General features: G+C 47.8%; 1 protein-coding gene across 1 annotated transcript in view; it reads left to right on the top strand.

Moving 5' to 3' along the window:
• Positions 1-1,779: 1,779 nt before the first annotated feature.
• LOC144138388 (retinoid-inducible serine carboxypeptidase-like) overlaps positions 1,780-25,498 on the top strand; it is a 45,135-nt gene continuing 21,416 nt past the window's right edge. Inside the window, exons 1-3 of the mRNA XM_077670649.1 lie at positions 1,780-1,937; positions 16,715-16,917; positions 25,112-25,201. Of these exons, the coding sequence (XP_077526775.1) occupies positions 1,892-1,937; positions 16,715-16,917; positions 25,112-25,201 (339 nt within the window). The 5' untranslated portion in view covers positions 1,780-1,891. The remainder of the gene's footprint in view (positions 1,938-16,714; positions 16,918-25,111; positions 25,202-25,498) is intronic.

Genomic DNA, 25,498 nt, shown 5'->3' with positions numbered 1-25,498 from the left:
ATCAAGCTTGTGATGCCCACTTCTTTGCGGGACGAACCGAGGAAACGCTCCAGCGTGCTTCGACAGGGCAGGCGGAGTAGCCCTGTGGTCCTTATGTGCTCGTACGCCTGCGGTGATAGGTTACGAAGGACCACTGCGTGACGGACTGTGCATTCAGACCACGTCGGTTTCACCTTCTGAAAATTTTTGACCTGCTCAAGCAGTATCGAGGCAGCTAACTCCTTTTCACTTGCCTGCTCGACAACCTGCAGAAACGCTGGGACATAGCACTCCTCTTTAAGTTTCTGGAGCTCCTTTTTATATTTGTCAACAGTTCCTTTCAACCTTTTTATCTGCGCCCTGAGGTCGCGTTCCTTCCGTCTCCACTTCCGTCTTTCGATGGTCGGCAATGAACTGTATGAGGCTACCTGCACTGCTCTATCCACGTGCGCCTTTCTGGAGACGAAGTCTTGGTCAGCGCTGTTGCTGGAGTCTGGAAGTTCTTCAACAGGTAGGGCGTCCGAAGCTACATTGTTAGCGCACGGCTGGTCCCTCCGTAAGTCCGGAAGCGCAAGTGGTGCGCCACCACCGATTGCTCTTTTTTTCTGTGCTGGCTCGCCGGCTAATGCAGCCGCAGCACGCTTCCTGAGGGCAGCATCGCTTCTTTCGATTTGCTTGCGTGGCTGCAAATATGATGGGTACTCTTGGAAGACACTGGGAACAGCGCCTTTCTTCAGTCTTCGCGTCGAGCACCCTTCTTTATAGTCGGACGGGACGAAGTGTCGGCTACAAACAGTGGAATAACAAGATGTGCTATTCGGGGTCCAGTTGTCTCTCGAGATCACCTTAAGCCACTTTTCTCGAAGTTCTTGGTCACTGGGAATTTCGTGGAACGACACTCCAGTTTCTTTCCGACCGCTCCATGATTTACAGCGCGGTACGCAGCAGTACGGCATTGTGCAGTGTTCGGGGCATAGACAGCCGCCTTTCTTCTGGTAGTGCTACAGAGAACAAAAATACCACGTTTAAGCATGATGCCTTCAAGCAAGCGCCGTTTCTTAACGATATGTTTAACTACGAACTTACCCGGATCGACGAAAAGTTTGAAGAACATGCGCATGGCACTGGCCCGGCTGTCTCGACAAGCGCTGCAGTTAGCAAAGCACTTGGAGAGCAAGCATCGACAATATTTGTGTCGCAGACGACAATAAATGCGTATCGCTGCGTCCGTAATGGGCAGCAACTGCCAAGCTTTTTTTGGCTTGGGCTCGCCCGCTTATGTATTCAGTGCTGTGCAACAAAAAATATTATTATTATTATCACGCTAGAAAGAATATCACAACTAAGCAAAGTTTTCGAACGAATTCGGTAAACAAATTTCGCGCGCGGCGGGAAAACCGCGGCGTAGCGGATCGTCTGCTGTTGCAGCGAGCACTGCGTGAGCTATTATGGGATGCGAGCGCCCCTAGCGGTGCGCCGCGGCGTACAACGAGAGAATCGGGGACGGCGTTGAGGGACTGATTGCGCGGGCACAGAAGTTATAGAGGAGGCTATGTGGCTAGATTCTAGCCACCTTAGCAGGGCTCCTTTCCCGCTAAATCTGACGCAGAAGCTACTGGACGAAGAGTATTCTGGAAAACAAATTTCTCAACCTAAACGCCCCACGTTTTAAATCTCACAGCAAAAACTAAAAACACTAACATTTGATAAGTATGTAGCCCAGATATAACATAAAAACACGGACCAATCCTGCAAGCTTCAAAAGCGAAACAGTAACCACGGCTTTCGTAGATAGCGGCGCGACGCGATAACGCGTCGGAGGCGCCAGTCGGCTAGCAGACCTAGGCGCGATTTCATAAAGCGTCCCGCCTTTATCGCCACAGTCGCAGTCCTGGAACTCCCAGCCAAAGCAATGGGACGTCCGTTGTTTCTCGTTGTAAGCTTTTGCATCGTATTATGTGAGTACCAAAAGAACTTTTTTGTTGTTGTTCTGCACCGACTTTTACAGCTTCCTCTACTCAGCCCCGATTTCATTATGTAATTGCGGAAACCACTTAAAGGCAGTATTGCAGTTAGGCCACCGGCACCATAATAAATGACTGAATGAAAACAACGTCTTGTTGTCGCAGATGTAATATTTGGCGCACAAAAATCCAACGATTCTTAATTTCTTTGTCGTCTTCTTTTTGAGAACTTTGGCAGTTTTCGTAGTTTATTAGATTTTATTGATTGAGTGTGGGCTTTACGCGCCGACGCTTCACAGGCGATGAGGCGCGCCGTAGTGGAGGGCTCCGGATTAATTTTGACCACCTGGGGATCTTTAACGTGTGCCGAAATCTTTAACACACGTGCATTAGCTTATTAGATTTAAAGCACTCCCCACAAAACCGGAGCAAATAAATAAAACAGTAGTACTAACACCAAGATGACAATTTATAAAGAAGTGCATTACGCAATTATGGAACAACTCGCAACAAACATAAATACGTACTCGTCAGGTTAATGTATTACTTTCGACGCACTTCTTCAAAACAGTTCAAGATAATTTCAAGAGCGTGCTCGACCCTATGCTATTTGCCTAAAAACTCCGTCGCCCAAAAATAAATGTTCAAGTTCCTATTCTGCATTCTCCAGATTTCCCACTCAAAAAACCAACCGCTCAGAAACCTGGTGAAAGAATAAACTATAGCAGAAACACGATCTTTCGCCCAAAGCAAGGATAGACTTGGGTAGTAACATGTAAAAATGTATTCCAGAACTACAAAAACTTTCTGTGCAATTCACTGTTCAAGGTTATCTTGATATTAAAGATAACTTTAGAGATAAATTTGGAGATACATTGGAGATATATTGGAGATAGTGGTATATTTTCAATGACTCTGGAACCCGGTGAAGCTAGCTTCTTATTTTGAAACTATGCACACTTGAAGCTGTCGCTTTCACTGTTAGTTGTGCGAAAAGTTTTTGTACTAGGCAGAATAGCTAGCTCAGTAATCACTCCTGAGAGAACTCTGTAGTATCGAATGACATATTGTTGTAGCGGCGAATCACTTATTCTGCTTAGGCCTTTCTTTCAATACCACGTGCAGAAAGAAAGTTCTCGTTCCTATATTGATCTAAAGAAAATATGATATTATATACAGCTTTCCCCTAATCTAAGACTCGGGTCATCCTTGCGTTAGCTCTCGCTGTTCCGTTTCATGGCGTTTTGGGACATCTAATTTTGAAAAATATTTTGTGTATCTTTCGCAGATGGACAGATACATTTATCGGAAAGAAAGAAACAAAAACATGGACTATGTTTATTGATTGTGGGGTTTAACCCACCGACGCTTCACAGGCGATGAGGCGCGCCGTAGTGGATGGCTCCGGATTAATATTTTGACCACCTGGGGATTTTTAACGTGCGCCGAAATCTCGAACACACGGGCGTTCTTGTTTTTCGGGTTCGGGCCGGGAATCGAACCCGCGCCCTCGTGCTCAGCGGCAGAACGCCTTGCCACTGAGCCACCGCGGCGGGTAACACGGACTATGTTGAGCCTGGTGTATTACACTGTATTAGCACTGTATGTCAGTATAATGCCCTTGGCACCTGCCCGAGTTCAGCTCATTTGAGCAAAACTAATTCGCTGAAGTTGTATACTTAAATTTCGAAATCGTATTTTGTTTACATGCGAGGTCGAATAGTACACCACAAGGTGCTTTTGCGCTAGCGCTATCACATTTGTTTCATCAATCACAGTTCATACGAAGCTCCTTTACTCAAAAGGACATCCAGCTAAAGCGTCCATGTAGGAAGACGAACCGACAAGATACCGAGAGACGGGACTACAAGAAGAGAAAGGCCAATAACTTGATGGAGAGACGAAATAAGAAAATTCGGAGGCAAAGAAAGGACTCGGGCAGCACAGGACAGGAGCGGGTAGAGGTAAAAATTTATTTAGTGGCTCTACTTCGTCCTGCAGTGGACGTAAGTAGACTGTTGTTGATGATAATGGTGGTAAGTGCAGCAGAGGTATAAAGGTTTAATTATCATCATAATCATCATATTAACGTAATAAGACTGGTTATGCAATCTGCGGGACAACCCTAGTGTAAATGCCGAACTGGGAACCGAAATACCTCCAGTTAAACTGGGTTACCGAACGATTCCTAATTACTCCCAGTCATTAATCACTTCCAGCTATTCCTGCTATAGCTTATCCTACCTATCACCCGTCAATAGTTCAAAGTACAGTGCGCAACACCCTTGTCTATAACACTGAGTTTAACTTGAGCTGGTTATCTCTCAAAACTGCGGACTCAAACTTGTCACAAAAAACGTTGAGGTCAAAACATATGGTCAATACTTCAGAATGACACAGTAGTTTTCTTCAAATGCTTTTCGGCCGAGGCAAGATAAGGCTATAAGTACGAAACCTGTGTTATAGGCAAGGCTGTTGCCCTCTGTACTCACCGTTGCATGGTTATCTTTATCTATCACAAAGAGTAGCAGCGTGATGTTTCTCACAGAGCTACGATTCTTGAATGCGCTGCCAAATAGCACCAAAAACTGCCACAACGCAGCCACGGTATCATCAACTTCATTTATTCAGCATATTTTTACATGTTCCGTTCCGGAGCAAGCAACAAAGCCTGAATTTGAGCACCAGAAAGGGAAATTTCGGCAAATAATAGTGGGGATACTAGGGTTAGGTTGTTCGGTTGTCATTTTCCAAAGAAAAACGTATTTACGGTTCCTTGTTATCAAATTTTTTATTATCCTTGTCAGTGATTTTGAGTTGGACGCGCAACAATTATACCAAATATTTCATCCTCGTTGCTTCCTAGACTCCCAACGTTTTCTTCGCTCTAGTTTGATGATGTCTCGTATCAGCCGGCTAGGCACAGCGCTGGAAATATGGCTTGCATTGGCGTTCCGCACCCCCCCCCCTCTCCCTCCCCCAAGCTCCAGCCATCGGAAATATGTAATTTGGTGATTTAGGTCCGAATAAGCTGTCCGCGATAAGCTGTCCCCGGATAAGTTGTGACCACGGATCTCAACCATGAGGCAGAGATAATTAGAAGGATAAGAATGCGGTGGAGTGCATACGGCAGACATTCTCAGATAACGATTGGCAGCCTACCATTGTCCCTGAAGAAGAAAGTGTATAGAGGGTTTTGGCATATCGTTACCGTGTTTACGTTACCGTTTACCGTGTTTGCTGGAGTCGACTGCGCAGCGCGAGAGTTACCGCGAACGGTAACTTACCCGTCGCCACCGGCTTCCGGTAACACGCTAAACGGTAACGCAAACACGGTAACGATATGCTAAAACTGCCTTATGACAGCTGCATCTTACCGGTACTTACCTACGGGGCAGAAACTTGGAGGCTCACTTAGAGGGTTCAACTTAAATTGAGGACGACTCAGGGAGCAATGGAGCGGAAAATGATAGGTGTAACATTAAGGGACAAGAAGAGAGCGGAGTGGGTCAGGGAGCAAACGCGTGTTAAGGACATATTACTAGAAATTAAGAAGAAATGTGCGTGGGCAGGGCATGTAATGCGAAGGCAAGATAACCGCTGGTCATTAAGGGTAACAGAGTGGATCCCTAGAGAAGGCAAGCGTTGCAGGGGGCGGCAGAATGTTAGATGGGCAGATGAGATCAAGAAGTTTGCGGGGATAAATTGGTCGCAGTTAGCACAGGACTGGGCTAATTGGAGACTTATGGGAGAGGCCTTTGCCCTGCAGTGAGCGTAGATAGGCTGGTAGTGATGATGATGATGAAGCTGTCCCCATGATGTCCTTATCCCCATAGAGTTCCCCCACGACGTCTACATTGTAAATGCCAGTGCTCTCCTGTGTGGCTCACACTCCAGCAAGTCTGATATCACCCCTCCCCCCCCCCCCCGACTGCAGGTTGATGAGATAAGTTTAGGGCCGTGGAGACAAATAAAATAAAAGTACGGATTATTAAAAAAGGCTGCAAGCTTTGTCCCGATAACAATGATATCAATTTTCTCGCAAACCTGAAAAAAAATAATCTACGCATTAAAGAAATCATATGAAGCAGTGCCGACTACCCCGCTACTTTACAGCGATTTCTATACGACGTCATAGAATCTTTGTCGCGCGATTAGCCGCAGCCAATCGAACTCACCGCCAAGAAGCATGACCGGGCGATTGCAGTGGGACATCTCGTTTCGTTCGATCGTACCACTTATACGATAGCCTGCAGCTAACACACCCATAACTACGTTTTTAGTGCTAAGCCATATTGCGTCATTCCTGCCCTTATTACGTCACTATGGCGCGAAATTTGAATGCTTTTCAGCAATTCTTGCACTCCTTCGGATAATAAACGTTTTTTTTTTTTTGTGACTGAAATGAAGCTGTGTGATTTACCAAATGCTAGTTCTTTCAAACTGAACAAAGCTGTAATTTGTCTTGTTTTCATGGCCCCTTTAATGCATTTCTTACAGACCATGAAGCCGTTATGGCAGGTTTGCACTGGATGATTCAACGTCTACAAACAAACAAAAAACTTCAAATTACATTTGCCAATTAGCCGGAGATAACTTGCTGCTCTTTCGAGCCGCTAAATTTAATCTTATTCATTAAAGGGAAGGTGAAGCGGTTTTAGAATTAAAAGAAAAGTTGACTAGCAGCAAGTACACAATGAATAGCTCCCGTGTACGAAATATTTTCGCAATACATGCAATAGAAGCGGCGCAATGAGCAAACAAAAGTGGCCCGATGCCCCGCCCCCATCTCGCCGCGCGATGCCGGAAGACCGAAGAGCGCGGGCGAAAACCGGCTGAAAAACGTCATACCTGGACTTCCGGCCGGATAGGCCGCCTCGGCCATGCTCTTTTCGCCGTGTTTCCTTGTGAATGATACTTGTTGTTGTTGTGGTTGATAGCACTCGTTTGTACAATTTTCGTGTTCAAAAAGTATGCACGAACGCCAAACGAGGCGTACGTTATCATGCTGTATTCTTGTGCAGAATAATGCCACGCCGGGATGCTTGATAACTTACGGAAGCGACAGCTGAGGTGGCTGTGCTTGATGACAGAGAATATACTACACTACGTTAAATACTTAAACCGCTCCAATGCGTTTTTTTTTTTATGCGACGGACGTGAATGTTCACATTAGATTCTAGATTTAGGAAGGATGGGGAATACTGCTGTACTTTTGCCGGGGATGTTTCGTTCAATTCCAGAAACCAAGTTACATTTGTTCAGGAAATACTTGTTTCGTTAAGCGCGTCGGTTTTCTTTCCCTATGGGCTCAGGGCAGTGTTCAAAAAAACAATTTTTTGGCGAAACTAAAGCAAGGGGCCAATCCTGATAGAAGTTCCCTCCCGGCTAAGAGGTAAACAGTATTCCTACAAAGTAAAAGAACCACGGCAACCAGATTACTTATTTTGCAAGTATACATGTCACGATAAGGTGATGTTTGTTTTGGAATTAAAAAAAAAAAACACCACTCCGAACCACCACCATGCCATAATTTGTGTTGACTGCGGGGGCCTTATTTTTTGCCCAAGATTCCGTGTGGCTGCATATTATAACTTTTTGTCACTGAACCTCAAGTGTCCTCCAGTGATAGTCGGTAATATATATAGTGATGATACTAAAAAAAATTAGGAGCGAAGAGTAAATATACGGCCTCTGTCCGACTAGCGCGGTAAATGCTTAAATCTAGAAATGCTGAAACAGGCCAACGATTCATTATCACAAACGTTTGGTGATTGTTACCTAAAGTAACGTAACTACAACGTAACTGCCTTGTCCGACTGGTCTGTTAATTATAACGAGGTGGCCGTAATATTGTAGCAGAATGCGCAACGAACAAGCGAAAATCAAGCCCTACTACAGCCAATAATGCTGAGCAGGCACTAGTATGCTGCAGTGTTTTCAGAATAAATGCATGTGAAGCAGTAAGACGCCGCTCACCGAAGTGCAGCTAGCAATTGCGGAGGCGCCGTAGCGCCGCTGCCGAAATGGCGCGCGCGTGTGGGTCTGTGTACGGGGATGAGTAACGGGGCTGGGGTCGGCGACAACGAACAAAGGAAATGCGGAAGCAAAGTCTCCTTGTTGGTTTATGCGTGTACCGGCAAGATGTGTCTCGCATATACGTTTACAGCGCATGAACGCTATTTTTTTCGCGTAGTGCACGTACGTGCTTTTCGCTGGTAGAGAGAGAGAGAGAGAAGGCTCTTTATTAGAAAAGAAGGCCGAGATGTTTGCCGGAATTGCGACACCGACATGCTACTCGGCGGGGGAAGGGGGAGGGGGAAAGAAAAGGCCCCATAGATTACAGGGCAGAAGAAAGAGGAAGAAAGAGAAGAAATAAAAGAAGACAGAAAAATAACAAGAAAATGACACTCAGTTTGTGAGTAGTAAGATTACAAAGTCTGTCTTCTAAACTCTAAATCACTGCAGCGACGCCAATCTCGTCCAGATAGTCGAACAACGCCTCCAGTACTTTGCGTTGAGCTGGTGGAGATGGCCATGGACCAAGAAGTACTTTCAAGGTCATTGGTCCTGGGCTGAGGCGCTCTAGTTTCTGCGCAAGACTGCATCTTGCGTGTATGTATGCAGAGCATTCCAGCAGCAAATGCTTCACGGTTTCCGGTGACCCGCAGTTGTCGCAGTAAGGGTTTGTGGTGACACCAAGTCGAAAAAGGTATGCCTTCGTAAGCGCTGCGTTGAGACGAAGTCGGTGATATAATGTCTCTAATCGGCGCGGAAGTACCTCTGGCAGCCTCATCCTGAGCTCAGGGTCTATGTAGCGTAGGAAGGCATGGTGGTGATCTGGAAGGGACCAGAGGCGGTTCCGTTCCATTGAAACAAGCTCCTTCGCCATAGTTGTGGCATCACGCTTAGTGAAAAAAATCTTCCTCACATTGCGCATTTCTAGGCCCCTGCGAGCAGCTTCGTCCGCCTTCTCATTTCCTAAAACACCACAGTGACCGGGAAGTCACTGAAACGTTATACGGTGTCCTGCGTCGTTGGCAAGGTGGTGCAGGTATGTGATGTTGCGAGAGGCATGTTCATGTAGGGTGAAGCAGTCGCTGCGTCGCAGGTTTTGGAGAGCCGCCTTCGAGTCTGTGAAAACAGTCCATTGCTTTGGCTGCTGGCGTAAAATGTAGCGTATAGCTTCCTTGATCGCGTGAAGCTCGGCGGTCATCGATGATGTCGCACGCTCGAGGCGATAGGAGAACGTCTGGCCAGTAGAGGGAATAAATATTCCGGAGGAACTGCGCTCAGATGTGCAGGAGCCATCTGTGAAGATGTGGTTTGCGTCAGAGTACAGCCAGCTGATATGCTGAAGTGTTAATTGTAAGAGTACGCTTTGAGGCATGCTCTTTTTGGAGTCGATTCCGGGGATGCTGCATCTGATATGTAGGGGCGAGAGGGTCCAGGGTGGAAAATTAGACGGCATTGCTTTTGGTGCCTGGGAGGGAACAAAAAGATTTAATGTCCTGAGTGTTTGCCTGAAACTCGAATTACCATCTTCAACCATGCGTGTTAGTATACGGCTCTTGGCGTGCAGCCGATGTCGCAGATGTATTCGCACAGTCTCCTGGAGTCGAATCACTTCCAGAGGCAGACAGCCAGATTCAGCGATCGTACCTAGGCACGACGACCCTTTCGGGAGGCCGAGGCAGATGCGGAGGCAGTTGTTTCTGGCCGCATCTAGCTGCTTTCTGCTTGTGGGCGGGAGCTTCTGGAGGACAGGGAGGCTGTAACGCAATAGACCGTCGACATAGGCTTTGCAAAGCAGTACCATAGAGCGACAGTCACTGCCCCAGCGACTGCCGGCGAGATACCCCAGGATTTTTGAGATGGCGGTGATTTTTGTACGGAGTTTCTTCACTTCAGGACCCCAGGAAAGATTCCGGTCTATTAAAATTCCGAGGAATCTGTGGGTTCGCACATATTGCAGGGTGCGGCCACCGAGAACCAGTGGATATCGTTTCATGTGCTTCCGAGTGAAAGCAATGGCGACACTTTTCTCGGAAGATAGGTGAAGTCCTCTCGGTGAAAGGTACGCAGATATTTTTGCGAGAGCTTTCTGCAGCCTTTGCTGCGTGGTACGACGCGATCGCGACGCACTCCAGATGCAGATATCGTCCGCATAAAGTGTGACGTGGACACCAGGAGGGAGCACTCGCTTTAGGTGGATAAGAGTAAGGTTAAATAGCAGAGGGCTCAAGACGGCTCCTTGAGGTACTCCTTTTTCTATAGTATAGTAGGAAGTTGGGCCGTCCGGCGTGGACATGAAAAGTTGTCGCCCTTGCAGGTAACTTGAAATCCAAACGTAAAGTCTTCCACCAAACCCAAGAGCAGCAAGGGATGTCAGAATGGCATCATGAAAAACTGAATCAAATGCCGATTTAATGTCTAAAAACACGGCAATAGGAACATATCCATTATATTTTTCTTCTTCCAGAGATGAAACTAGAGCAATCACATTGTCAATGGCTGCTCTATTTTCGCGAAAGCCGTTCATCTGAGGCGGATAGAGGTTTTTGCTCTCGAGGTACCAGGCCATTCTTCTGAAAATCATTTTCTCCATAATTTTGCCGACACAGCTTAGCAAAGCTATTGGTCGGAAAGAGTCATAAGTCGTTGGTGATTTACCGGGTTTTAGGATGGCCACTAGCTTAGCTAGTTTCCATTGGGGAGGTACTGTGCCACAGAGCCAGATTGAAATATAGTATTCTAGGAGACGCAATCGAGAGTGATGGGACAAGTGAGAAATGGCCTCGTAAGTTATTTCGTCTTGACCCGGTGAAGAACGTTTGTTCGCACGAGAAATTGCGGCATTCAGTTCGTATATGGAAAAAGGAAGGTCGATGGCGGGGCAAGCCGCAGGCGGGACTTCAGAGGGGGCACTTGTGGGGCGTGTTGGCGGTACTGATCTTGTAGACAGTAACCTACAATACTCTTCAGCCGCCTCCTTCAGTGAAATGTCGTCGTGCAATGATAGCGCGCGGAATGGGTGCAGCTGCTGAATATCGCTGCGCATTCCCTTAACGACGCGCCAAATTCGCGATAGAGGCTTGCGAACGTCCAGTTTTGAGCAGAAGTCCCGCCATCGTTGTCTGCTCAGCTTCTCCAAGTGGCGTCTTACCTGCCTCTGCATTCTGCGAGCCTCTCGAACGTCTTCCGATTTCTTTGTGCGCCGTGCCTTACGTTCCGCACGCCTGCGAAGGGCTCGTAACCTTTCGTACTCTTGGTCTGGCTTCAGGTTGAGACGCTCAACCGTGGATCGGGAGCACTCCTGAAGGCAGTTGGTCATGGTTGGAATCAGGTCGTCGTCTCCAGTTGCCGCCGTAATTCTGATATTTACGCGGGCTGTGTAGGCTTCCCAGTCCGTGAGTTTGATCCTCTTTCCACCTCGACGCACAGCTGCATTGTGAGAGGATATGAGAACGGGGTAGTGATCGCTCCCTCGCGTTTCTAAATCAGTTGTCCAAGCAAATTTTCGTACGAAATGGCTTGATACAAACGATATATCAATGCAGCTGCTGATAGCTGCGTTTTTCAGGAACGTAACACTGCCGTCGTTCAGTGGCTCTATACAATATTTCAACATCAGCTCGGCGAGTCTTGCTCCACGGGAATTTGATTGTGTGCTCCCCCAAATTTCGTTGTGTGCATTGAAATCGCCGCAGATTAGGTGTGGTGGAGGAGTGCAGGTGATGATACTTTCAAGCCTGGAAGCATCGAAGGCAGTCCCTGGCTCTAGGTAGGCAGCAATTAATGTGAATGGTTGAGTGCCAATTACAGTCCTCGCACAGACGTACTCTTCGGTTTGATGAGGTGGGACGGCCACTGCTGCAGCAGGTACATCATTGCGAAAACCTATGAACAGCCGGCTAACACCATTTAAACGTTGCGAATGAAGAATATAATAATTCTTTAAACGAAATGGATCTCCAAGGCGAGATTCAGATATCACGACAAATTGAAATTGGTATAAACGTAACAGTTCCCGAAAGTCGGCAAGTTTCGAACGCAAGCCACGGGCGTTCCACTGAAAAAATGTACAGTTCTTGAGATGGGTGTTTATAGACATTTTCGGAAATGGGGACGGCAGCTGAGTCGTCATTGTTGGGATATTCCATTTCGCTGCTGCGTCGTGAAGCTAGAGGCTATTAGAGGCTCGAGTCGGAGAGATTTACTCCCCTCCTGACATATACAGAAATGACGCAACATCTACGCCTGGCCCGACGCACCCTTCCCCCACCGCACCGACACCTCTCTATCGAGCAGGCACACCACTACCGTGCCTTGCAAACAAACACCTTTCCCCACCCAAAAAGAGTCTGCCACTACTCCGAAGAAATTACGTCCCCTAGCTGCCCCTTCTGTGGAGCAGAGTGTACTCTCTTCCACATGGTTGGTGGATGCCCCTCCCACCCTCTCCCCAAGCCGAATCCTTACAACTCTCCCGAGCTCTGGAGGCGCGCCCTATCCAGCTCATGCCTGTCCGACCAGCTTCGGCTGGTGGAGCGGGCTGTAGCGGCTGGCAAGGCATATGGGGTCCTGGACTGAGGACTTCACCTCCTGAAGAGTCCACGCAACCTTTTCCCTCAATAAAGATGTTTATCCTCCTCCTCCTCCTAGAGGCTCGAGAGCAAGAACAGCCTCGACTTCAGGGAAGTGCCGAGATGAAGCGTTAGCCCGTATAGGAGTGCCTTGATGACTGCGAAGAGCATAGGAATAAGCAAGTTCACAATGTCGGTCTGGCCGGTCGGGCTTCTTGATTCCTCATGGTCTCTTCGAGGGCGCCGCATAGAGGGAGAGGATTGGTCCTGAGAACTAGCACCAGAAGGGACTTTTGAATTTTTGGTCGGTGACTGTTCTTGGACTATTCCCGCATAGGACTTTTTTGGAGATGCACTTTGAATTGGTTGGTCATGCGTCGAGTGCGTATCGCTGGTAAAGACTAGATCAGGGTTCGGCGGAGGTTCACGTCGACTTGGACCTTTGCCCTGAATTTGCTCTACATTGCGAGCAAGAGTTGCGGCCTTTTTCTTTGGGCAAGCTCCATACGACGCAGGATGCGGCCCGCGCCACAGTTAGCGCACCGAGGTTGGGCCCGTGACATGCACTCTTTATACGAGTGAGACCCGGAACAGATCTTACAGCGTACTGGCCCTCGCTGGTAGATTGTTTATAAAACGCCCATTAATCTTCGGCATAAATGGTTTTGTGTATAATAAGAAACATCTAAGGCAGTGCCTAATATTAACAGATGGTATAAAATCCCCCTATGCTGGTTGCCTAATTCAAAAATATTTTGATGGAACCCACTAGTCGACGTCACAGTCACTGCTTTGGGGTTCCCTGTCGTGTAAAGCAAATTTAAGCTCCAAGATAATTGAACCAACAGCACGGGAAATTATAAAACAAACTTCCATTCATGGGCGAAAATTAAACTGCAAGCTAAATTGCCGCAAAGGCAACAGTGCGATCGTTCGCAATGCTTCCGACAACCCGCGCGGCCGAAGGGTGTCCTCCTTTGACGTCATGATGGGCGCAACCAATCAGGGGCGTCGAAAGACGAAAAGCGCGCGTCTTTCAAACGAGGCCGCGCTTTTTGCAAGATAAATGCCACTTGGACTCATGTACGATAAATTTCAATGTGATATTCGGAATCAGCGCGCAAGAAACTATATAACTGTTAATCTAACTCAATTTTTTTAGAAAGCGCTTCAGCTTCCCTTTAACATACACAAGCTGCGCGTTTCTTCATTCAAAACCAGGTGCGAAAACTCAATTTTAGCGTATATCTCTTTAGAAGGTAAACATCTTCTCAGCGCTTTGTGAGCTGATTAGAGAAACACCGGCGTACTGTTCTTTATCCGGACGGCTTCGGAAAGCAGTGCATAAGAATTCAGAAACCAGTCCTGTGATCTCACTGGAATAAAATGCGTAACCCTGAAGTTCGCCCAATTGGTACGACTAAGAAAAAAAAATAGCCGAAAAGTTTTATAGATACATACATACATACATACATACATACATACATACATACATACATACATACATACATACATACATACATACATACATACATACATACATACATACATTCACATTCCCATTGGCCTATAGCACCCGCCGCGGTGGCTCAGTGGCTAAGGCGTTGCGCTGCTGAGCACGAGGTCGCGGGTTCGATTCCCGGCCGCGGCGGCCGCTTTTCTGATGGAGGCGAAAGGCAAAAACGCCCGTGTGTACGAGATTTCGGCGCACGATAAAGATCCCCAGGTGGTCAAAATTAATCTGGAGCCCTCCACTACGGCGCGCCTCATCGCCTGCGTTGCGTCGGCGCGTTAAACCCCACAATCAATCAATCAATCAACCATTGGCCTATAGCACGGTTGCGTCACCTCCAGAATTTTCTATTTGTCAAGGTTTTGCGCGCTGAGCCGATTACGTGAGATGGCGCGAGAAATCTACCCCACCAGATGTATTCTGCGGGTATTTCTACCCAGCTGGTCATTGCTGCGACCTGTGGCTCAACCACCACGCCCTGCCCTATTCGGACTTCCATTATCATATCGGGGAGCGGCCTTCCCGGTGCCGCTGTGGCATTCGTTTTCACGCGGTCGCAAACAGGGCGTCACTCTCGCGATAACGTACCCGCGCCTCGTGTTCCGCGCGCGCATGCAGCGGTCTCTTGTCAGGGCTGAAAACAATGAGCTTTGAGCCGGAAAATTCGCTGCTGGTTTGAGCATTTCTTATCCGTCGCACTTTTCCCGACGCGTGATGCGAACGCACTCTCTCATAGACTGCACTCATTTGTCCTGCACTTTAGCACTTTGCCGACGACCGAGGAAGACAACATTGTTTAAGTGCATCCTGAAGTGACATATCATGTGCTTTGTGTACACCCTCTTAATACACTCCTGAATTTAAAAAATAATGAAGTTTTTTTTTCGTTTGAATTATTTGGCAAGAGCACACCGTACAATGTCGGATGATGGACGTATTCACGAAACACCATTCTTCTTTCCGTGAAGAAGAGGATTATCAAGCTCCCCTTGTTTGAATTGAAAAGAGTAGCCTTTGGAACTCAATCAGTGCCAGTGCAACCCCGAAACACTTGTAACCGAAAACACGCAAGAAACATCGAAAAAAATTTCAAATTTCGCGCTTCACGACGTCATGAGTGACGCCAAAAAGGGAAAACTAAAAACATAGTTATCAGTGTTTTAACGGCACGTTAGTATTCAAGTGATACGATTCAAGTGATACGTTAATACATTGCAGGATCTCGAGACCAGCCTAATGCTCTCTTGTTTTCCTCTATCTATACTCTTATTCATCGCTCACTCTCTGTAGCTCCCCGCTATCCCAGTACCACTTTCTTGTGATCGGGGTTAGAATATCGCGCCAAAAACACGGTAGGCGGTTATTTCACAAATATCTCCCCACCATCTCCAAATAGGGCGTTGGGCGCCCTACGCAATGCACGGGTCACCTCGCTTAATTAAAGCATGGGTCTGCGTACTAACCAGCTTCAAGTGGGACGTGGCTGCGTTAGAGCAGCGGTTCTCAACCATGAATGCGCCTAGGGCCCCTGTTAAACTTGAAAAGTGATGAGGGACCACACGGTGGAATATGTTGATTCGTCTCATAATGCCAAGCAATTCGCACTTGTAGCTAAAATCGCCCACATACTTATTCAATGCCCGACGTTTGTGACAGAATTTTATGCTGATGCGTGTTATATTCCGACAAAATTTGTTCTTGCGGCTTATATGCGGCTTATACCTAGACGCTTATATGCGGAATTTTGTGTCTGGCTTTTCCGCTTAGCTGGCGTGTTATGCAGAAAGCCAACATTGAAACATGTGCTACGAGGACATATGCCACCTTTTTGCACAGGGGCGGGGGTGTCAAATTCGGCTAGGGCTTCGCGGACCCCTGAAATTACCCCTCAGAACTCCTGGTGTCCGCGGATCCTCATTTTAAATCCCCTGCGTTAGAGTACCTCCATTACATGATACCGGAAACATATGAAACCTGCTCCAAATGCCCGTTGTTTTGTACTTAGCGATTGTACTTAGCGTGGCTGTAAGCCACGACACGCGAATCGTTGTGCAGATCACACCACTGCTCGCAATGAGGACACGAACATATTTTATGGTAGCGTAGAGCTAAAAAGGCTCATCGCGAGTTTGTGGCTGTGTCCCCGCTCGGCCTCTTCGTTTCGTTTTTAATGCCCGTTCGTTTTTAAAATGAAAGTTTTAGATGCCTCGTCAAAAATGAGAAGTGAAGCGTCTTCGTCGTTCACCAACACAAGCGCTACCAAAATGACCGGCGCTGTTGAGAGAAAATGCATCCGTGTGGGATTCGCCAGAGCAGCAGGAAAGCGCGTTACCAGTGCGCAAACCCTGCACACTGTTAGAGGGGGAACAAGAACTAGCCTGATGCGTGACAGGGGATCGTGACGGCACGGGAGTAGAACGCCGAGGAGAGCTCTGACTGTGCGGAAGTAGGAGTAATTCGCGCCACAGGACGAAGTAAGAAAAGCGAAGAAAGGGACGCAACCACGACGTACCTTGCAAAGAAGTCTGTGCTGAGTATCGCTAGGTTTACGCCTTCGAGGAACGTATAGGAAGTTCCCGGGGAATCGGCATTGCTCCGTGCGACGATGAAATTATGCCGATCATCACAGATTTCCGCTCTTATTCTGCCATCACTACTTACTTCGTTTGCAGGTATGACTGGAACCTGCGGTGCCAGGCTCCCTCGCCGGCGGCAGCCCATGGCGGCGGCGTCGGCTGGGTTGTCGAACACCGAGATCCGCGAGTCCTGGAGCTACGTCAAGGTTCGTGAGCACGCCTACATGTTCTGGTGGCTCATGTTCGCCGACCTGCCCGACAACCTCTACCAGTCTGCTCCGCTCATCATCTGGCTACAGGTATACGCTCCTTCTTGTCTGTTATCATCATCAGCAGCAGCAGCCTGTTTATGTCCACTGAAGAACGAAGGCCTCCCCAAAATGTTTTCCAGTCACTTCTGTCGTGTGTTTGTCAAATTCAATATTTGCCCCGGAATTCCTTGCGTTCATCTCTGCGTTGACCATCCGCTGGAAAAACTGATGAAACGCTCTACCAAAACTCCTCTCGCGGTGTTTACGTAGCGTGACGCAAAAATTTTGCGTTTGCCGTACGCAAAGGCGACAAACGCTGTACTAAAACTCACCATTATTTCAACACCCTTCTTGGAACATGGGGGTAAAGCTGCAAATTAGGGTACTGTAAACTAAGAGAAAGAGTGCAAAATGCCTGCAACTTTGTAGGTATTTTCTACCCGTTTACAGGGGTAGACTTTAGCATTTTCTACGAGCGGGGGAATGTTTTGTGTCCCGCAGTGTTTTAAACAATATAAATTCGCACAATTTAATTATTAGCAGCGGGGCTGTTTAGGCTTGAGCTTGGTTGGGTGGCGTTAGCAAAAAAAATACCAAGCAAAAAACGGCACCGCCTGTAAAGGGTGCCCCACCGCAGATATAGTATTATAACCGTGAAGCCCGCTTTCGCGCCTGCTCGAGAGTGAGCACAGGGCGCGCATGCATAGTATGTGCACCTCTTACTATATATACCGTAAAGGTGATAATCTTTTTGGAGTATTAAAACGTAAAAAAATGGCGCAGTTTGCAATAGTGGTCCAAGGCTGGAGAACCTAGCTTGCTTTCCCCTTGGATCAGCAGTAAGTGTGGGGGACACATTGGAACAGCCTTGTAAAATCCGGCTAAACTTGGCCTCACTCCTCAGCACTTAGCCTATAGCCTGGCAAGGGCATCACAAAACCAAACAAAACTTCGCAAAGCCTAGCAAAACCGAGCAACACCGGAAGAAGTTAGGTCGACCCCCAGCTCGGCTGTTTTTTTTTTTTTTTTTAACTGAACACCTTTTTCGCACTCTTTCAACACCCTACAGAAAACCGAAGGTGTTGCAGTCAGTCAGCACCCTTTTTGCCACACGAAAAGGGTGCAAAGCTACAAATTAAGATGTTGGAACCTAACAAAAATGGCTTAACGACTTTCCAACACCATTATTACACTTATACTACACCTTTATTAGGCAATAAGGGTGTAGAAAAGTTTAGTGTGTGCAGTTTACCTGTTCCTGCCCGACCCTACTTTTTTCATCATGTCTTCTGAACAAGATTCGATAATGTATGTCGCTCTAAACTGCACGGGCAAGGGGTATATGACTTCTCTTTGGTAGGCGTTAAACAAGTTGCACATGATTTCTAATTGTGGTTACGTTATTCGGCGACCCCCATTCCACAGCATTCTAGCATTCGATTGCAGAATTTCGGGACATCACGGTCTCTCAATTCGAAAGTTATTTGCTTTCCTCAGCAAGCATTCGAGGCAGAACCTTGCTGTCTGCCAGGTTCCAGAGAGGTGAAAGCCTTCAGGTGTAACTCTATGGAGACCAACTTTTTAATATCATATCACACGAACGTACTATACTCGTAAAAGCTTTCTCGCGAAGCTAGTAAGGTAAAAAGACTGTTGTATGCGTTCGCATATCTTGCGGACAATATCTTTGTATTTCCGGGCGTACATTTGTGGTATTTGGAGATAATATAGAATGAAGACAATATATTACATGAACAAAGGATTGAGGGGTGATCGCGCAGGGGTGCTAGAATTTCAACATCGGGTGGAGTTATTGTTTTCTGAAATTGATTGATTGATTGATTGATTGATTGATTGATTGATTGATTGATTGATTGATTGATTGATTGATTGATTGATTGATTGATTGATTGATTGATTGATTGATTGATTGATTGATTGATTGATTGATTGATTGATTGATTGATACAATTGCACGTGGCGCGCAGCTATACTACACTCTTGGCCAACTTCCAATGGAGATGCAGTTTCTTGGTCAATTACGTGGTTGGTGAGGGGGAGGTGAAAACCGCGCTGCTCAGCGCTTCCAAGATAAAATATAAACAGAAAGAAAGAAAGAAAGAAAGAAAGAAAGAAAGAAAGAAAAAGTAAGAAAGAAAAGGAAGGAAGGAAGGAAGGAAGGAAGGAAGGAAGGATACTCATCACATTTTGAGCAGTCTTGTGACCGCTAAATATGCCCTGGCTGTAATCACGAATCACACGTGTCACATGCCCCTGCCCATATCGCTAACGCCGCCGACTCAATGACGCATGCGAGGGCGTGTTATCGAGCTCGTGGTTTCACCCCCGTATCGGACGACCGGGCGTGTTAATTATCGGTAATGTTTACACGAAAAGACTCGTAGCAGCGTATACTGTCGACAGTGCGTATTGTCCCGGTGACATTGAGCAAACGTAGATGAATGATTCTCCTCCAGTGACCGATCGTCACGTGACGATACAATAGCGCTATCGGGCTTCTCAGCTGTCAGGTAGAATCACGGGAGTGTGGCCCACCCCACAGCCACGACTACGACGGCTCCATTCGGCCCGCGTTCAGGCGCGTGAACCCGATTTCCTGGAAGCCAGCAGTTATCGCCGATCAGACACGGTTTCAGAATACAATACACTTTGACGCAGTACTGCTGGCTTCTGGAAAATGTAACAGGAACTCAGAAAAATAGTCACCTTGTATTAAGCATACATGCCTGTCTACTTACCAAAAAGAAAAGAAAAAGGTCCGGCGCACCCATGCACCGCTTACGGGTTCTGAATGCAAAATCATAATCATGTCCAACTGAATGCCTCGCGCGTTCAATTCCGCCCGCGTCCTGTTGCTGCGTAAAACGAGTAACTCCGTGATCCACTTCTGCCTTAACGCTTTCGAATGGCTTTGGTCTGTCTCTTACACGTTGCGCCGCTGCTCCTTCCTACCGCCGTGTATTGTGGATTTCACTGGGCCCTTCCATGCACTCTACTGGCGTGGAAGGGCCTTTTTCGCTACTGCCGAGTTTAAGCGCGTGCTGCGGAACACCTCGCGCTATGTAATGCTTAAGCGACACGTGCTCTAGGATCTGACTCGCTGTAACAGATGCTGACGCCAAGGTCAGCTTTTCCGCTCAATGGGTTATTCGGTGCTCCCGCTTCAAAACTTGTGCGTTAACGCGCACGTGATTCGAGACATCTTGCGCCAGCCTATAGCCATCGGGTATACAGTGGCGTAAGTCCATGACGCACGCCTATTGCGCAATGAGCTAAGCATTAGATGAAGCCTAAATGTCTTTTAGACCCCATTTAAAAGAATACACCATCTTCCCGTAGGGGAACCCTGAGTAGTATGCGAAGCAGCCATGAGGTCGACTGAAGTTCCCATTAGTTTTCAGTTCGTCGTTTCCGTTGACGTTCAGCTTCGCGTGCCTTCGTTGTATCAGTAGCTTCTTGACGTAGTTTGAATGAGTGAAGGACATAAGGCGCGTTCGTAGCACATGCTCCCGTCTCGGTTTTGTACCGCAGTGGGAAGAGCGCCACGTACCTCCCGTTGCGACCAGAGAGTCATGGGATCGAAACCGGGCGCCGCCTAACTATTTCTTTTTATAGTGGACTGAGCTGACGTCAGCCCGAACGCTGACAGGGCTGAAGAGACGCGCATGCGCAGTAGAGTGCGGACGGCGGACAACGACAACGAGGGAGGGAGGGACACAGCCCCGAACATGAGATGCTTCGCATCTAAAAAACAGGATCCTGATTAGCACGAACAATGCCGCAACAAAACCGCCTATATGGCTTTAAAGTGACCGTGAGGGCTACAGGTATCCACCTTTATGTGAAACAACTAGCTTTTGATAACTCGTTCAGTTCCATTCCGCCCTGAAGGGAGTTTTCATGCGCACACACAAAAAAATTACAAACGCTTATAAACTTTCAACTTTCGCGCCACAATACGTCAGTAGTGACGTATTTGAGTAGGCACCAGAAACAGCGTAATTAAGAGTGTCAATTCCACGTAGCATCAAAGAGCCCGATCAAATGTAACCAGAGCCACTTCTGCAACAACAGAATATTTTTATTAGCGGTAGCTTTTGTACGCGGCCGCCGACACAAAGTAGTCCCTGTGACGCTACAGGGGAAGTGCGAGCAACTAGCAGGTAAATCACCCTTGCGTTTCGTTTCCTCGTTATTTAACATATTGGTTTCAAGTTGGCATCAATATTAAGATATTTTTATTCTGATGTGACAATCTTTCGAAGGGAGCTTGTATTTGTCCTTCCGATATACATATGAGCTGCCCAGTTTACAAATCTATGAGTTTTTTTCTCACACAAGCATTCTTACACCACTAGTTCATTCATATATACATATATATATAATCATTTTACATATTCTACAGAGACCATGGGGTCAACCTTGAGTTTATTTGGTCAACTTGCAACCCACAAGTCATCCTCTCAAAGAAGCGCGTATGCTTTGCGGCTCATTCTTGGATTCTCTGCGGCAAAGAACGTGTTTGCCTTATACACACTCCCCGTCCTGGTCGACATCCCCTTCTATATCCCATAGATACTGACGTGTCTAGTAAAAACTAACAACAAGGAAGAGAAAACGAGAGGGGATAGAATGTACCCCTGACGTAACGTCTCGGCTGTCAACACTGCGTAGGCAGGAGGCTTCATTCATAGGCCCAGCTAAATCGATACATTCTGCTCCCTCGGAGACAGAGCTCCTCGCAACGCCGCCTATATCAGAAAGCCTTCTTCCCAGTGCCGCCACGAGTGCTACCATTGGCAGCCAGGTTTTCCGAGCTCACTTTTGTCGAGATAAGGATAACAAAAACGTCACGAAACTGAGAAATCCCCGCCAGATCACTTGAATATGAAAAAAAAAAGTAAAGGAGTGGCTGTGAAGTGCAAGCCTTGCTGGTCCTTAGGCGGTGTTTCTGCGTGACTCTGCAAACTGCTGCCACCAAAAGGAGGGGGGCTAAAGGGGCGAATAAATTTGCAAGTTCGGAAGGGGATTGCCTGAGTCTCCCGAGATACGCACATACCGCGCGTCTCGAGTAGTGACTGGTCCTATATAGCGAGGTGTATCGATCGGTAACTTTGCTGACAACTATAAAAAGTTTGCCGACGTCACAGCGTATCGGATACCGGGCACAGAGATGGAAACGAGCGGGGCAGAAAAAAAGGCTAGGAGGTCAGATTAGATGCTGGGCGGGAACTCCGTTACTCCTTTTTTGCGGCACTGATTTTCTCTCGCGAGGCCGGTTTCAATAAAGCGCTGTCTCGGTGTCGCGTAAAGTTCGGAACCGAGTTCGCGTACCTGCTCGGGCGTTAGCGATGTAGGGAAAAGAGTCTCTCTCTCTCTCCGTTTCCCGTTTATAAGCGGTATCTGTGTAACCGAATTAAAGTAACGACTAACGCGGCTACCGCTGAAGAAATAATAGTGATACGACACGTTAACTGCATGGCAAAAAACAGGAGATTCCTGCTAGCCCGCACTCCCTCTTTAAATTTTTCTCAGTTTACAAAAACGTCGGTGTCAACCAAGGAGTACAATCTCCTTGGTGTCAACTCTCGTGCTTGCAAGCAGATGGTGGTTATCTACTCGTGCCTACACAACACATGTAACAGGAGAAGACCATATATACGGCAACCGTGATAGTTTTAGCGGAGCTGCGCCCCCCCCCCCCCCCCTCCTTTTTTTATACGATCTTATCGCGTTGTCAAGCAGCTGTGAGAAACTGTGGGAGGACGGCGCAGAAGCTAATTCATTCCAATCGCTCGCACGAGATTAGCGAGAGATGATCTAGCCCTCGTGACACCTGCGTGCTACAAGCGTATCTTGCCAGGCCAAGCAGAACGCCCCCTCTTTTGTTTCTCCGTCGACAAAGATAGCTCGGTGTAAACAATGCCGTGACAGCCAGCTCTGCGTTTCGCGAGTCCCGTGCGACTTGCGAACCGATACCGTCGCGGATAAAGAGTCACGCGAAGCTTTCAGGGATCAACGGTGCCGAGTAATGGACCGCGCCGTGTCGTCGGATCATCCGGATAGATTGGCAGCCGTGGCGCAGCGTCGTCGCGCGCTCGGCTCGCGATCGACGGTTACGAAATAGAATGGCTTTGAGCTCCTGTGCACCTCTCAGCCGGTGCGCGAGCCGTCGCACGTGCCGAGTGGTATTTGAGCTCAGTGTAGGCTTAGTTCGGGCGCGCACTCGATCGATCTCGCGACTTAGGCGCTTTCCTCAAAACACACGTCGCGAGCGCGAACTTCTCTTGCAGGACGTCGACACACGCGTTTTTTTTTTTTTTTCTTCTTCTGCACACTCATTTACTTTTAACAACCTCTCGGTTCGAACGCTTTTCTTTCCTCAATAGTTCGAAGCATCCACAGGCGCGGATGCGCACCGACATGAATACAGGCAGAACATGAACCTGGTGCGCCTTAATTCTTGACGCATGACTACAGCACTTGTTTAAAGGGACCCTGCAACGCTTTTTTAAACTTTTTTTCTTAATCCTAGATTCTTTCAGGACGTAGTCAGCAAACAACAACCAGTACTTAGAATAGGGATTCCCGGCCGAGGCGGCCGCTTCTCTGATAGAGGCAAACAGCGAAAACGCGCGTGTCCAGATTTCGGCGCACGTTAAGCATCAGGTGGTCAAAATTAATCCGGAGCCCTCCACTACGGCGCACGTCATCGCCAGTGTAGCGTCCGCACGTTAAACCCCACAATCAATCAATCAATCAATCAATCAATCAATCAATCAATCAATCAATCAATCAATCAATCAGTACTTAGAATAGAAGGTCACAAAGTACCTCAGCCAAAAAATACTGCTATATGCCCACCAGATAACTTGGAAACTTCATCATGAAAATTTTCTCTCTTTCTCGGTGTTGGCGCTCTTCGAGCGCTCGAATTGCGTCGTTACGACGGCGTAACGGCTATTGGCCGGCTTTACTTTAGCTTCAGCAATGAACGCACCGATAGCCACTTTAAAAACAAAGACACAAAAGCGAAGCAGAAACGGAAGGCATATATCTGCTGCGACGAGCAAATCACGCAGTGCCGCTCCGTGCTGGCGATAGCTATAGCTTTCAGAGTGCTTCCAGACCCGAAGGAAAGAGTGAAAGCATATATCATAAGTGTTGCAGGGTCCCTTTAAAAGATTGCAGGTGTCTCCATGAGCGCTTTTAAAACGGCCGCTCCATAGGGGTGTATACATCGTGGCGGCAAGTTAATGCTGACAGTGCGTCCTACGTAAATGCGTAACGCGACGCATGCATCGCCATTCCTGCTACCCCTATTTGTTTATGTCTCAACGTTGACGATGCTGATCGACAGGTCGGAGGAGGCTCAAAATTTTTTGGACCAACAATCAGTCGATTTTTAGATGCAGAGCATCTGATTCACTCGCCTTGTCCCTCCGGCGTCGTCGTCGTCGTTGTCGTCGGCGTTGTCCACCCCTCCCCCATTCTCCTCGCCGCGCCAGCTGCGCTCTCCGCCGCTCACCCCCTCTCCTCTCCGATAGCGAACTCTCTCTCGCGAGGGCAATTGGATTTGATTCGATTGGATTGGCTTGGCTTGAATTGGATTGGATTAAAATAGATTGTGTTGGATTGTGTTGCGTCATAGCCGCGGCACGTTGCGTCATAGCCGCGGCACGTTGCGTCATAGCCGCGGCAGACGCGCTGGGGCCGGCGCATGTGCAGTACTCTCTCTTCCGCGGTTTCCTCTCCTTCGGGCGCGCTGCGCATATAACCGGTGTGCCGTTCTCCGGCGAAGCAACATCCATGCTTGGCTCAAACACCTAGAGTCCACGCCGCTTTACAAGTACGCCAACGTCGTCATCGACTGGGACCGGCTTACGCAGTCCCCTCAACGTTATGAGCGCTATAAAACAGGGTCCCTTCGGCGCTCCGCCTATGCGTCGCATCTACACAGGGGTTCCCGCGAGGGGAAGTGGGAGTTTTTCCAAACAAATCCAAAAATCAAATGATTGTTGGCCCCACGGCGATTGGGAGGTCTTCTAGATCCATGCACAGGCCCCTGGAACGTCGCTGCATAACTTTTTCTGTTAACTTTTTTTTTTTTTTGCATATACAGCTGGGCCTATCGGTTCGTGGCAAAAAGGGCGTCTGCTCTCCCTTGCGGGTAGGGGAGGTCTGAAACGATGTGTACATGCGTGCGCTGTTAATTTCGCAGGGCGGACCGGGCGCGTCGTCGACGGGCTTCGGCAACTTCGTCGAGATCGGGCCGCAGGACATCCACCTCCAGCGCAGGAACCACAGCTGGGTATGCGGTGAACTTTGTATGCGCGAGCAACCCGTATCACCGCGTCCCGCGTGACGACGGACGGTGAAGGACGAAGAAATAAGTTGTGTGTATACAGCCTAGTTTAAAAGCCGTGCACGGGTGAATGCTGTGTGTACCATGTATACGTGGGGTGCCAGTTAAAATTAGGTTGATTACATTTTTCGTTTCACCATTTGGGCCTTTCCAAGTCCATTGCCTGTTATGTGCAGTAAAATATAGACAACTGTGCGCAGTAAGATTTTACATTTAATGCAGTTACAAAAGAATGCATGCATG

Source organism: Haemaphysalis longicornis, unplaced genomic scaffold (genome assembly GCF_048455015.1).
Source record: "Haemaphysalis longicornis isolate Haplotype H1 unplaced genomic scaffold, Haemaphysalis longicornis Haplotype H1 scaffold_5, whole genome shotgun sequence".
Lineage (NCBI taxonomy): Eukaryota > Metazoa > Arthropoda > Arachnida > Ixodida > Ixodidae > Haemaphysalis > Haemaphysalis longicornis.
This window is presented reverse-complemented; position numbering and strand designations above follow the sequence as displayed.